The sequence below is a fragment of the Staurois parvus genome, unplaced genomic scaffold, assembly GCF_062004578.1.
Source record: "Staurois parvus isolate SC_StPar_1 unplaced genomic scaffold, SC_StPar_1.0 ptg000303l, whole genome shotgun sequence".
NCBI lineage: Eukaryota > Metazoa > Chordata > Amphibia > Anura > Ranidae > Staurois > Staurois parvus.
In genome coordinates this window covers 13,440,816-13,454,087 of record NW_028318099.1, presented here as the reverse complement: position 1 = coordinate 13,454,087, position 13,272 = coordinate 13,440,816, and the positions used below count along the sequence as shown (strand labels likewise).

The 13,272-nt window shown below is 41.0% G+C and overlaps 1 protein-coding gene across 2 annotated transcripts in view; it reads right to left on the bottom strand.

Moving 5' to 3' along the window:
• Positions 1–248: 248 nt before the first annotated feature.
• Positions 249–13,272, bottom strand: part of FBXW4 (F-box and WD repeat domain containing 4) — a 216,740-nt gene continuing 203,716 nt past the window's right edge. Inside the window, exons 7-8 of one of the 2 annotated variants that reach the window (XM_089683269.1) lie at positions 5,624–5,765; positions 249–4,380 (exon numbers count right to left, since the gene is read on the bottom strand). In XM_089683269.1, the coding sequence (XP_089539395.1) occupies positions 4,243–4,380; positions 5,624–5,765 (280 nt within the window). In that variant the 3' untranslated portion in view covers positions 249–4,242. The remainder of the gene's footprint in view (positions 4,381–5,623; positions 5,766–13,272) is intronic. The other variant, XM_089683267.1, reaches the window with a different exon arrangement.

Below are 13,272 nucleotides of genomic sequence, written 5' to 3'. Positions count from 1 at the left end.
GAGATGTCCACTCCTGCAGGGCCTGGAAATATCTGATTCTGCTCCAAAGAAAAGTACTTGACTAATTTTTAATCTCTCTATACCATTAGCTATAAATAACCAAGATGGAGAAATCACAGTGTAGTAGTCATGACCTTTGCATATTTTCTGCATGTCACAATCATCTTTCAGTATGTCAGTCATATTAAACCAAATGGACAGATTAATGGAACGGTGAGTCACAGAGGATATTTATAAAGAGACATATCTGCGGTTATACCTTCACATGATTTTAATGAAAGAAACAAAAGGGGGAATAGCAAAATATCCAGTGTAGATGCAATATAGTCATAGAAAAACAACAAAAAAGCCTAACACAAAAACCAAACCTGAAAACAGGTAACACAGATACAAAAATAAACCCTAGCCCTAATAATGTCATAGAAGAGATATAAAATAATGAGAAAAAAGAAAGAGAATTCTTCCTGTAGTAAAAAGATTTAAGCTATCAATTTTGTAGAGCAGATTATAAAATGAAATCGTACCTTTGATTTTTTTCTTTGGGCATCTCCCACACATTCATATACCCAATGGGGTGAATTTACTAAACAAGTAGAGCCTGTTCACTTTACCGAAATTTTCACTTAGTTTAATGAATAAGGTCATTGCGTGCAAGAAGAAAAAAAAACCTACAGGATTTTTGCTCATACATGATTACAGGTGATTGAAGCCAGCAAGGCATCACCTCATTCACTAGGATAAGTGGAATTTACTTTGCAAAATCAACATACTGTATTCCTATAGTAAATCAATCCCAGTGACCCAACCAAATATAAAACTCACACAAGCTGTAAGCTTGACAATTTCTTCACTCTGCAAGCTTGTTCTGACATGCGTATAATTTACAGCTCACAGTTGAGTAGCACCTTTTAGCATCTTAAGAAATAAATTACCAATTTTATTTTTTTTTTTTGCAAAATACTGCCTGAGCAGGTTTTACAATTGTAATTGTGAAAGCTGAAATTTAGTATTTTTTGAGGGGGATACAGAACCAAAACACAATGGTTATGTGTAATGTTGTGTATCCCATTACCTGCAGGCTGCTGCTTCTTAAACTCTTTCCTTCAGTGCCTCCTTCATAGCTGCCAGATACTGCCCTGGGTGGCTGTCTTCTCCTGCTGGGAGAGATAGCAGCTACTTCTAGTCTGAAATGTTGTGCCACTCACCTGTCCCCTTCTAATATCCACAATACTTGTAATACTATTCTCCCACAATGCACTGGATTCAGTGAATGGGCAGTAGAGATCTTGTCAATAAACTGCCCCTCCTTCATTCACAGACAGCCTTGGATTGTAGGAGAATAATAGTATGTGCTCTCTGAATGGTGGAGAGGACAACAGGGGGTGGATAATTGGCAAATTTTAGACTAGCAGTGGTGGCTGTTAATTTTCACAGCACTGGATCATAACCACTCAAGGCAATATTGGATGGCTATGAAGGAGGCACTAAAGAAGTATTTCAACATGGAAGGAAGGATATTTTAACAAGAGCAGCATCATACAGGTAATGTAATACAGACTATTGCACATAACTAATGTGGTTGATGTTTTATATTAAATGCCTGCTTTAAATATACAGATCCATTGATCAACAGGTGGTCACTTGTAGTCCCTTTACCTTTATCTTGTAGCTCTCTTGGCTTTCTCCTGCAGCATAGGAGTCTGGTCATAAGCACAGTGAAGATGAATATTTTAAAAGTGGATGTTCCTGAAAATGTATGGGTGGTTATCATGGAAAACAAGATTCTTACAGCTGAACTCAAGGCAGATATAGGAACACCACCAATTAATGCAGTTGAGTATTCATTAAAACAATTAAATTAATTTTGAATAAAACCAGTGTAACTACCTAGATTTGTCTTAATATCAGTCTCTTGTATTCCCCTGTACGGTAGACAGTGGGGTTTTCTATGAGCCAATCAGATGTGCTACATGCAACCATACTGATAAAGAAAATTTTGACAGGAGGACACAGAAGGAGGATGAGCTCATGGGTCAGCCACTGTTCAATCACAGGCTGGGGGCAGAGAGGTGACCTAGCTGTATTGCCTTATGGCAGTAAAGAGGAGTTGGGTCATCAATCTAGCTGTGTTGTGTTAATCTAATGACTGAATGGATTGAAATAAAAACCAATTGGCAGCTTTCATAGCTCCATATATGTGGCTTGACTGTGTATTTAGCTATTTTACTAACGTTTTGCTTTAAAATGCAACTCTGTACAGCATATGATTGCTGCTATGTTTCACTGAATCTTTCTGTTTTTGTACCCCATAAAAAAGCATAATATTATTTTTCTGCTTTCTACATTTAGATGGCTATCGTCTACATCTCAGGACAAACTGCTTTCACAAAATTTGTAAAACATTTACATATATGTGATTTAATTCTTGAATAATTTAGCCACGGTATTATATGTTAAAAATAGGTCTGCATCTTTTTGTGCAAGGCCACTTCTGTTTTAAAGTATATGAAAATAAGTAAATCCTGCTATAAATTACAGATTTTTCTAGAAAATGTAATGTCCATGAAAAGACAGAATAGAAATATATTTTAAAAAAGTTGCAACACATAAAGAAAACCATTTATGTGGATGCATTTTATAGATTAAAAAGCCATCTTCCCCATGCAGGGCAAAAGTGATAGTGTCTCTGACCTTCCTATACTCACTTTACGTGCCCTACTGTGTTACTCCTTCCTCTATCACAGCCAGCACTGAAATCACAGATGTTGGCGACCAGAGGGAGTTGTGACATCACTCCCTTGGGTCTAGCGTATGGCTGCTAAGCTGAGCACTGTCACAGAGGAGGAGGTCACACGGTAGTGTCATCAGCACTAGGTGAGTGCTGGTAAGTCAAATATAACTGGGATGGGGGAGCCTCTTCAAAGACTCTGTTACTTTGACCTCCATGGGCAAGATGCCATCTTTGGGGTGTCATATACAAGATGATTATGGATTGAATTAAAGTGAAATTCTTAATAATCCTTTTTTCTGTGTTTGGTTTGGAGTGGTAAAGGGTTGGAACCCATGTCATTTATTAAAGGGGAACTAAAAGCAGTCTTACCTTTCCTCCAAAAGTCATGTTCTTCATGGTGCCTTCTCCTGTGTGCTGGTTTTTGGCCATCTTCATTGGCCAACGTGGGATGACAGCACTCCTGCGCATGCGCAGTAGGTTGTCATTCTGGTGCACAGAGATCAGGCTGGCTGCTGTAAGCTGAGCTGTGCATGCCAGTACATGCCAGGGAATGTGGAAAACAGGCAGGTAAGTGCAATTCTTTGCAGAAGAGACATTGCATGCCTCTTCTGAATAAGAAAACTACCTGCTTGCAGCAAAAAACAGCAGAACTTTAGTTCCACTTTAAAGGCTGTTTTCCCTGTTGGAGAAATTAGTTGTGTCCTGTCCTCGTGGCTACTCAAAAAGTGAGGCAAAATCTCTCCAACAGGGACACAGAGAACAATGAAACCTGACAGAGGTTCTAATCCTTTTCTCCTCTACTCAAAAGTAACAAAAATATTTTGCTAGAGTGATCATTAAGCGTACAGAGTCAAACAAACTTCTCTACCTCATAATTATTTGTGGACCCTTGCTTTTTCTCTGTGTGGAAGCAGTGGCCTCTCTGAAGAGGATTGACAACCCCCTCCTGCCGATTAGAGCTAGAGCAATCAGCAAGTAGTATGACCTTTGCTGAGCTATGGGTCCGACTCAGCAGGGGGTGTGCTGGACCTCTGCAGAAAGACCCCTGCTTCCACACATGCTTCTCTACAGAATTTTATCAGAGGGCAGACATTTATGCTCAACCTCTGTTGTGATGCACCTGGGGATGCATTTACCTGATTTAAACCTAAAGTTTAGTTGCACTTTAATGTAAAATTGTGATGAGTACCTGATATTCATATGTATAGGCAAGTTTCGTAAATATATTAAAAAAATATGAAACACAGCTGATATATAAGACGAGGTTCTAACCAGAATTTACACAGAAAACTCCTGCACATATGTATATACACATTTAGCACTTGCCATAAGTAATTACATTGGAAAATAGCTTTAATTGTATTTTTTGCAAGCATATGGTGATTTTTACATTACAAAGAAGTCTTTCATGTTGGGACATGTGGAATTTTATTTTTGGCTTCTTTTTCGATGAAGAGACGTCTTGTGCATTATACACAAGTCCCAGCAAATGTTGGGGAATACACTGACATCTACAAGGATGTGAACTGGGGACTGGAGACAGTGAAGTCCAAAACCTGAAGTGTGGTCGCCAAGGCAACGTACAAGCGGGATGTAGTAAATCGGAGACTATACACTGGGCTGCTTGTTGGACATGACAGGGAGAACGACTGAAATAAAAAAAATTATGCAGTTATAAGAAGAGATGCTTAAATAATATCTAAAAATAATAAAACATATCTTTTATTCATCTGTCTTAGAAGAAATGAATGAACAGCAGGCTATTGGGGCACAGCAGGTTTCTTCGTCCCACTACAAACCAAAATTCGAACTGGGTGCCTAAGGGGTATTCCAGATCCATCCTTAACATTTTGAGTCATCCTCAGGACCTCCATCCAGAAATATGCACCTGATATACTGTAGCTCTAATGGGAGCCAAACATGTATGATCTGATGCTTCTGCATTTGAAAGAGCAGCAAATATACTTGTGAAGAACACATATGAAACTGAAGTTCTCAATGCAGTAAAGCGGATCTTCACCCTCTCCCCCCATTTGTTTAAACCCCGGATTGTGGGTTCTGCAAAGTTCAGATACTCACCCACCCTGTTGAGATCTTCTCTTCTGCCACCACTCGGGTCTTGCACCACCAAGTTCTTGTATGATGTCATTGGGAGGCTGCCGGCTCCTCCGGGTCAGTCGGTGATCTTCCCGATGACACATTGCTAGGCCCATCCCCTCCTCCTTTTGTGAATGAAAGACTATGCCTCCTGGGATATGTGACATGCATATCTTGGGATGCACAGAGAGCACAGTGCATGTCATTTGCCCAGGCGAGTGGCATGCATGGGGTGTGGGACCAAACTTTTTTCATAGAAAGGTTAATTAACAAAAGGTTAATTAACAAAAGTTATTTGTGTAGTGAAGTGGAGTTTTGATTTGAGGATGAAGATCCACTTTATGAAGCTCACCAGCTCCACCCAAAAATCATATTTCTACTGCCTGTATTAAACTATTTGAAGATACAATAATTCAAATTAACTGCATTATGCATTGCATAAAGTACAGAAAGCTGGGGATAACATAAATGAATAAAACACAGTGGGTTATTTTACTAAAAGTAAATAGACTGTGCACTTCACAAGTGCTTTTGCGCTAATTTTCCCCAGAGCTTAGAGAAAGTGGTGAAACTTCACTTTGTAAAGGATACCCAATCAGAAGGAAAGGATGAAAAAAAACAGCATTTTTGCTTGCATGTGATTGGATTATGGAAATCAGCAGAGCTTCATCACATTCACTAAGCTCTGGGGGAAATGAGTGCAATTGTAAGTGCAAAGTGCATAGTCTAATTGCCTTTAGCAAATCAATCCCATGTGTATAGGTCACTATGTCTGGCATGGACTTCTAAACATACCTGTAAACATTGGTTCATTCTCTTGTCCCACAATCTCACAACTCCATAGTAAGACGATCCAGTGGCTATCATGTGATTCCCATCACTCTGCATGCAGTAGAGAACGCTGTCATGAGGCTCCTCCCATTCCTTCACACACCTCCTAAAAAGCAAACAAATGGCATCACTGTTTTTCCTTGCTAACACAATAAAAGGATGTGTAATTTTGGTCGAAATGCTGCAATAATAGGTAGTGCAGTTCAATGATAAAAAGGTATTTAGAAAAAGTCTAGTAGGATGGATGATACATCTTTAAACCTGAACTTCAGGCTAATAAAAAATACAGAAATTAATCCAGCTCTAGAACGATCAATTTATCAATGTTGAGTTCACCTTTCCAAAAAAAAAATAAAAGCACATTTTTTTGCAGGTAAGAAAAAAATGTGCATTTATTATTTTTTGTGTTATGAACCTGTAAAGCAATGCACCAGCGATCAGCAGATCACTAGTGCCATGCAGGCTGTACAGCAGAGTTCAGACTGGAAGGAGCCAGTCAGTTATACTGTAGTGCCTATGTGCTAACAAGGACGCTGATAGGAGGAGAGAGCAGAGCAGAGAGCTCAAAAGTATGCTGTTTCTTCTTCACTGTGCACTCACAGGCTGGGGGACAGACAAGACTCGTGTTACCTAACTGCAGCAGAAAAAAATCAGAACTTCTGCCCTTGTAGGCAGTACTATGCTGTGCAGCAGGTTTGTTTAAATGTCAGGACTGGATGGATAAAAATACAAACTCTTTGACAGGTAGATATCTACCTTATGTGCATTTTATCTGTGTATTTAGCTGTTGGACTGAAAGCTCAGCTTTAAAGAAATGGCAACAGCTTATGTTAGCCTTACACAGCTAGAAAATCAGTAGATTCCCCAGACACACTAAACAGTGTGAATGGAGAAAACTGCACTGCCAGCTGTTGTATTCAGCAGCTGTGGCACCCACGGTTGTCTGGATACAGTGGAACTGTCAAACAGTGAATGCATCTGAGAGGATGCAGCCACTGTTCAGCTGATAACTTTCCATTCAGTTAAGATGATTTTTAAATTGACTTTTGGGTGCTTCTTGTAAGGCCACCCCTGGCTTGAATTTCATCCAATTCAGCAGGAATCGGACAAAATTCAAAATGTCCCTGTTTAATTTAATTATCTCCTTAGAAACATGGAATGGAGGAAACTTGATTGTTATGGGCAGCACAGAGAGTTCTTCTTTCAGACATTTTTAACCATGAACAATACTGTTAATTTAATATCCTGCTGCACACTAACTTCATGTAAACAGATGCAAAAAATAAATAGGGGGAACAATTGTCACCAAAACAGGTGTCCCAATCAAATGACTTCCCCTGACCTGTGTTCAAAAGTTTGGTTTTCCCATAATTTTTTGTCCCAATGCTCACCAGGACAAATGCAGAGTGTAAATCATTTCAGTTGGGAAAAAGACAGCAGTAAAAATGTGATGGGTTCTAATTTTTCCTTCTCCACTTGAAGATTAAGCCTTTTCGGACACTTTTTATTTACATGTAAAAATCAGTTTTTTGCTGGAAAATTACTTAGAAACCCCAAACATTATTTTTTTTTTTAAAGCAGAGGCCCTAGAGAATAAAATGATGGATGTTGCAATTATTTATGTTACATGGTATTTGCACAGCGGTTTTTCAAATGCAATTTCCTATTAAAAAATACACTTTTTTGAATTTTAATGCACAAAAACACAATATAATATCCAATTATTTGGTAAAATATAAGAATATGTTACGCTGAGTAAATAGATAACAAACACGTCACACATGTAGGATCGACTAACGGGGATTGGAGCGCTTTAAAAAATGTTTTTATTATCATTTATTTTGACACTGTTGCTTTATTTTCTTTTACTTTTATTGCTATCACAAGGAATATAAATATCCCCTGTAATAGCAATAGGCAGTGACAGGGACTCTTTACTGAAAGATCTGGAGTCTATTAGACCCCAGATCTCTCCTCTGCCCTTCACAGCATCTAATCACACCAAGATCAGTGTGATCAGATGTTTTCACAATTTAAAAATTGTGCTGTTTACATCCAGGGAAACTGGAAGTGATGAATGCTCATCGCTTCTGGTTTCCTATACCATAGAGATGATCGGAGCCATTCTGGTCTCTGATTGGTCAGCTGGCAGAACTGGACGCTCAGGTCTCCTGCTGGGATGGGAATGCCTGAGAGAGCTGCAGAAGGCAAGGGGGAAGGGGGTTGGGGTGAAACCCCCCCCCCCCAAATCCAGCAGCTGATTACAATGAAGCCATCCACCAGCTGAAAAAAACAATAGTGGGACGATGCCTGCAGCATACATCATCCCGGTATAACCACTTGAAGTCCAGTGTCGTACGGGTACGTTGCTGGTCATCAAGTGGCTATTCTATCCAAAACTAAACCAAAAGTATCATATAGCTTCTATGTACGGGCGGCACAGTGGCTTAGTGGTTAGCACATCTGCCTTGCAGTAAATGGGTCATGGGGTCGATTCCCGACCATGGTGCCTCCTGCATGGAGTTTGCATGTTCTCCCTATGCTTGCGTGGGTTTACTCCGGGAACTCCTGTTTCCTCCCACACTCCAAAGACATGCTGGTAGGTTAATTGGCTCCTGTCTAAATTGTCCTAGTTTCTATGTGTATGTATGAATGTGAGTTAGGGACCTTAGATTGTACACCCCATGAGGGTTAGGGACCGATGTGAATGTACAATATATATGTGTAAAGCACTGTGTAAACTGACGACGCTATATAAGTACCTGAAATAAATAAATGTACTTTGATCATTACAGATGATGCTCAATTTGCCACTACTTGATGTTTTCTATGACATACAAGGCCATCTGAATTCTCAATTAAATTAAATTAAATTCTGTATTAAATTGTTCTTCAACTGTACTGTCTCCCTCCATTTTTTTTAAAGTGCTGCACAAACTGCTGATGCTGTATAAATCCTGTATTATAATAATAATAAGCTTGAAATATGTTATTGAAGATAAACTAGGATTGTAAAATACATGTTGTTTCTTCAAAGCAGACATAGGACAAACAATATGTGTAGAGAAATAAACCCATATATGTGTGTGTTTGTGTGTAAGGTTACTTACTGTATTTATGATTATATTTCCCACATTCATAGGTCAAGAACAGCTGAGCAACAGGAAATCCCTAAGTAACGCTTTACATATGGATCAATAACATTCAGCCAGCTTCTCACTGCTCAATGACTTTCACTTCCTCTGTGATATCAGCAGCCAGTGTAGTGAAGTCTACACCATAGGTATAACCTTACTGCTTATTCCTCTCAATCTGGTATGCTCCTTCCAAATAGTTTATTTCCAACTATTTCATTTCATCCATAAAAATAAGAACAGTACTGTACTGTACTGTATATAACAAAAAGTGAAACTCTTTTTTTTCAGATTTGCATAAATTGGTGAGAGTTTGTTATTACTGCTAGGTTCGTATTTTTGTCTGTGTCCTGATCATCAATTTAACAAGAAATGAAACTGAGGGTAAATCGAAAAATTTGAATCGCCACGAGAACAAGAATAGAATTGTCCAATGGGAACACTTGTTTTCATTTTTCATGATAACAGTCTAAAGGAGGATATCACTCACATTGAAAAAACAGCCTCTCACCTATGAACAGAAAGGTAAGGGAAATCTCCCTACAGTGTGGGTTTTTGTATTAGCCATGTTGTTTTTGGCTTGCCCAGGCTGGGGTAAAGGTTAACTTCCAGCACCTCACTTCCCAGGCTTTTTGTCTTGGGCTGGCCTTCCATCTGGTGTGATACATAAATATGGGGAACGTCCGGTTCGATGGAGAGGCTCAGACAGGAGCTTGAGAAAGAAGGAACACTTCAGCACACTGAACTTGAAAGCCCAAGAACAAGCATGTGATCCGCACAAGATACCAGTGTTCCAATGGACACTACCAGCCACTGGAGTTTGCCAACTATGAACTTACAACTGTAAAGGTATGCCTGGGCAGCCACCTCTGTTAGTCAGTTTAGGGTCGGGACTTTGTTGTCTGTCCTGCCATGAGACGTTGCAGTAAATTTACCAAACTGTTTCAAGCCTGGCCTGAAGTTATTCTAAAGGGTACATGATTGTTTCTGGTATATAAAAGAACAGGGTCAGTAAAGCAAACATGGGGTATGAAGCAAGACCACTACAAAAGGGTTAACGTGGCAAAACAAGTGGAGTAGGAATGCAGTCGCTATGTTTAATCAAAGACTGGTGGAAGGTGTATAGCAGCCTGTCATGAGGTGTGGTACCTGGCAAGATGGAGGGTCCTCTGCTTGTGAGGGAGTAGGTGATCTGGCTTCCTCTCCAGCAGTCAGTTCCCCGAAAGTATCAGGGCTGAATCCCTGTCACGGACACCCATAGCCTACCTGCATAGTATGGGAGAGCTGAAGGAGTTAAGGGAGAGCAAGCATGAGGTCATGAGGTACGCTGGACAGGTGGAGAGGGCATAGGCTCAGCAGTGTCCCTCCTAAATGCAACATCTCACAGACAAGGTGTGTAGTTGCACAGGACATGTTTCACAGAGGAGTTCTGTATGTTACATTACTGCACACCGTGTATGGCTCAACGCTAAGCTGGGGTACTGCCATAATGTTCATGTCACATGACCACACATGAACACGGCCCCTCCTGGTGTAGGGTATTGGTGAGTGCGTGCATGGCGAAAAGTGCTCACACACGGATGGCAAAAAAAACCTGCATAGGTTTTAACCCTCCCCTACTTTATCCACTATAAACAAAAACTTTTGACTTTGGATACTTCAGCCATACTGGGGATTCATTATTTGTTTCTCACCTCTACATATTTCTACGGGTTTGAAAACAAAAAAGGTACCATCAAAGAGCAGTTATGGCTCAACTGATGAGGTTTTTGGTTTTACTTACAGGTGTCACATTAAAGAGTAAACTGAGGCTCCAACTTATTGATATAAAGGGAACCTACAGAATGGGAGGAATGGTGTCTTTTTTAATTTTGCTTCTCTTATTTCTCCTACCCAATATTGAAGGTCTCTGGGACACTAGGGTCAGGAGTCCTCCATCTGTTTTGTGCTTCTTTGATAGGTGACTTACTATACATATTGGCGATAGATAACTGTAATCAATTATAACTGATTCATAAGAGCCCAAAAAGCAGAATCTTCCAATTTATAAAGCCTACACAGGCATAGAGTAATAGAATACTTTGAAGCTTATATCAAGGCAACATGTATATATGTACAGTATATGCAGTACATCCCTGCAATACATGCACATTTCCCTGTTTTTAGCCCTTTAAAGATCTTGCAAGTACAGAAATTGGTTACCGTCAAAATCTTTTTCTTGGCATCCACTGAGGGACACTGGAATACAGAAACAGTTATTCTTATCTACTGTGATAAGAATGAGATTGCTCAGTCATGCAACCAGTCTGTCAAACACGATATCTGAATAACTTGGAAACCATCGACGCATATTATCCTATAAGGGTATGTGACTTCTAAGAAGGGGTGGGGGGTTAAAGCTATATCACAAACCCATTGCAGTACCAGGGGACACAAGAAAAAAAAAACGAGTGGAAGGGCAAAATTATCCACATTACCATTCGGAATTGGCACTGGAGTCTGACAGGAATTCTGCAGGCCCTGCCTAACCTTGCAAACAGGACATGGTTCTAGGATTCTACTGACCTGTCCAAATTCAGCAAAACATCCATAGTCATTGAGTGAGGGGCAGGAACCTTAGCCACGCCACTAAAAACAGCCACCTGATTAACTGCATGACTGAGGAAGGAATTTGGAGAGACTTCCCCAGAGACTGCAGTATCAGCCACAGAAGGAGAACCAATCTCCAGATGATCAGGTCCCACAAGGGCCTCTGGGCATACCCTACTCCAAATTGTGGTACCTTCAGCAGGTTTCTGTCTGCATGTTCTGCCTGTTAGCAATACAAGGGATCCCAGAACCCAGATGGTTTCTATCTACCATGCAGGAGATGAGGAGCACCCAAGTGCACAAAGCTCTTCATTTGGTCAGGAGGCCATTGGTTGAAGAAAGCCAAAAGCCCATGCATTGTCTATAAGGAAGTCAGTACAGTTAAGAGCAAAACTCATCAACCAACACAGGGACCAGGCCACCTGTCCTGTCACAGCGAGGACTTACAAACCTTCCCAGAGATTAACATCCTACAATTCCTGGGTAACATCCTACAATACTTGGGTGACTTCCATCAGAATGCAACTCAGCGGGCCGATTCAGAGGGATACCCAGGACCATTGGTTTTACAGAACCAGACTAGAGTATCAGGTATGGGACACCCTGGCAATCTGGGTCCCCCTGGGAGTGGTTGGAACTGATCCCGAGCAGACTTAGCAGGCCAGAATTTCCTCTGCAAAAGGGGATGCTGCAGGGTACCAGATACCACTAGAGGTTCACTTGAATCAGAGGATACAGAATGCTTTTGAAGAAGGGAGTGTTAAGTCTGAATGGGGTACAATTCTAGAAGCCACGTTCTCACTTGAACAGGAAGAAGGGCTCTCAGGGTGCAGATAAAACCAGAAAAAACTGGGAAGACACACTGATTTCTGCAGTAGCACAATAGTATTAGTGAGAAGCAGCTGAAGGAGATGCCAGATGCAAAAGGGTTTTCCTTTGGGTTGAAAGGGGTGTCTTGAGCACCCAAGTGCTGAAGAGACAAACCACCTGAGTCAGAGTTAGGCTCTACAGGCCTACAGCATCTACTGCCATAGTGGATGAAAAAGAAGGGTGGGATTCCCTCAGCCCTTCTCATATTAATGCAAGAAAACACACTGACCACCCTTGGTGTTGCTGGGACAGTGTCAAGAGCAGGTCCAAACAGATGATGTCATCAGTATTCCCAACCATGTATCAGTTTAATGCAAGACACAAGTTTAGATGCTTGAAATCTGTTTCTAGTCATCTCGACCTCCACTTACCCACTAGAGTTCCGGGATGTCACGTCCAATTTCATTATTTCTGGTTTTGTCTGCACTCCACTGACCTCAGTGTGTTGCTTCCAGCTTCCCCTCTCTGGATACCACACAACAACTGAGCAATACGGTTACATCTCCTGGATCCGGAGTGACTGCATCAGCAGACCAATATAGGACATTTACAGTGTGTTTGAGTTGCTATGATCTTGTGCTATTGTACTTTACCTTTTTTCTACACTTAGTTTGGCGTTTACTCACTCACTACAGGTGTCTTCCCTGCTACTACCAGTGTTCCACTCAGACAGCCAATTGATGCACTGCCTGAATTAGACTCCTTCCTGACTTTGACGATAAGCATTTCATATTTATCTCTACGTGAGCTGCCAATCTTCGTTGGCTTAATACATTTTCAATACTCACTACACTTAGTCTGCTGTGTTGAATCTGACTCAGAGACGGTGACATGGGGTGCAAGCAGGGGAGGACTAACCATTTGGAAACTCTGGCACTGCCTGAGGGCCCAGGGTCAGTAGGGGGCCCCATGAGATGCCCCTGGTACCTTTTTCATAGGCGTTTTTGAGTTTGGGCAAGGACAGAGGGGCCCCATGATCCCCTATTGCCCAGGGGCCCCATGAGTTGTCAGTCTGCCCCT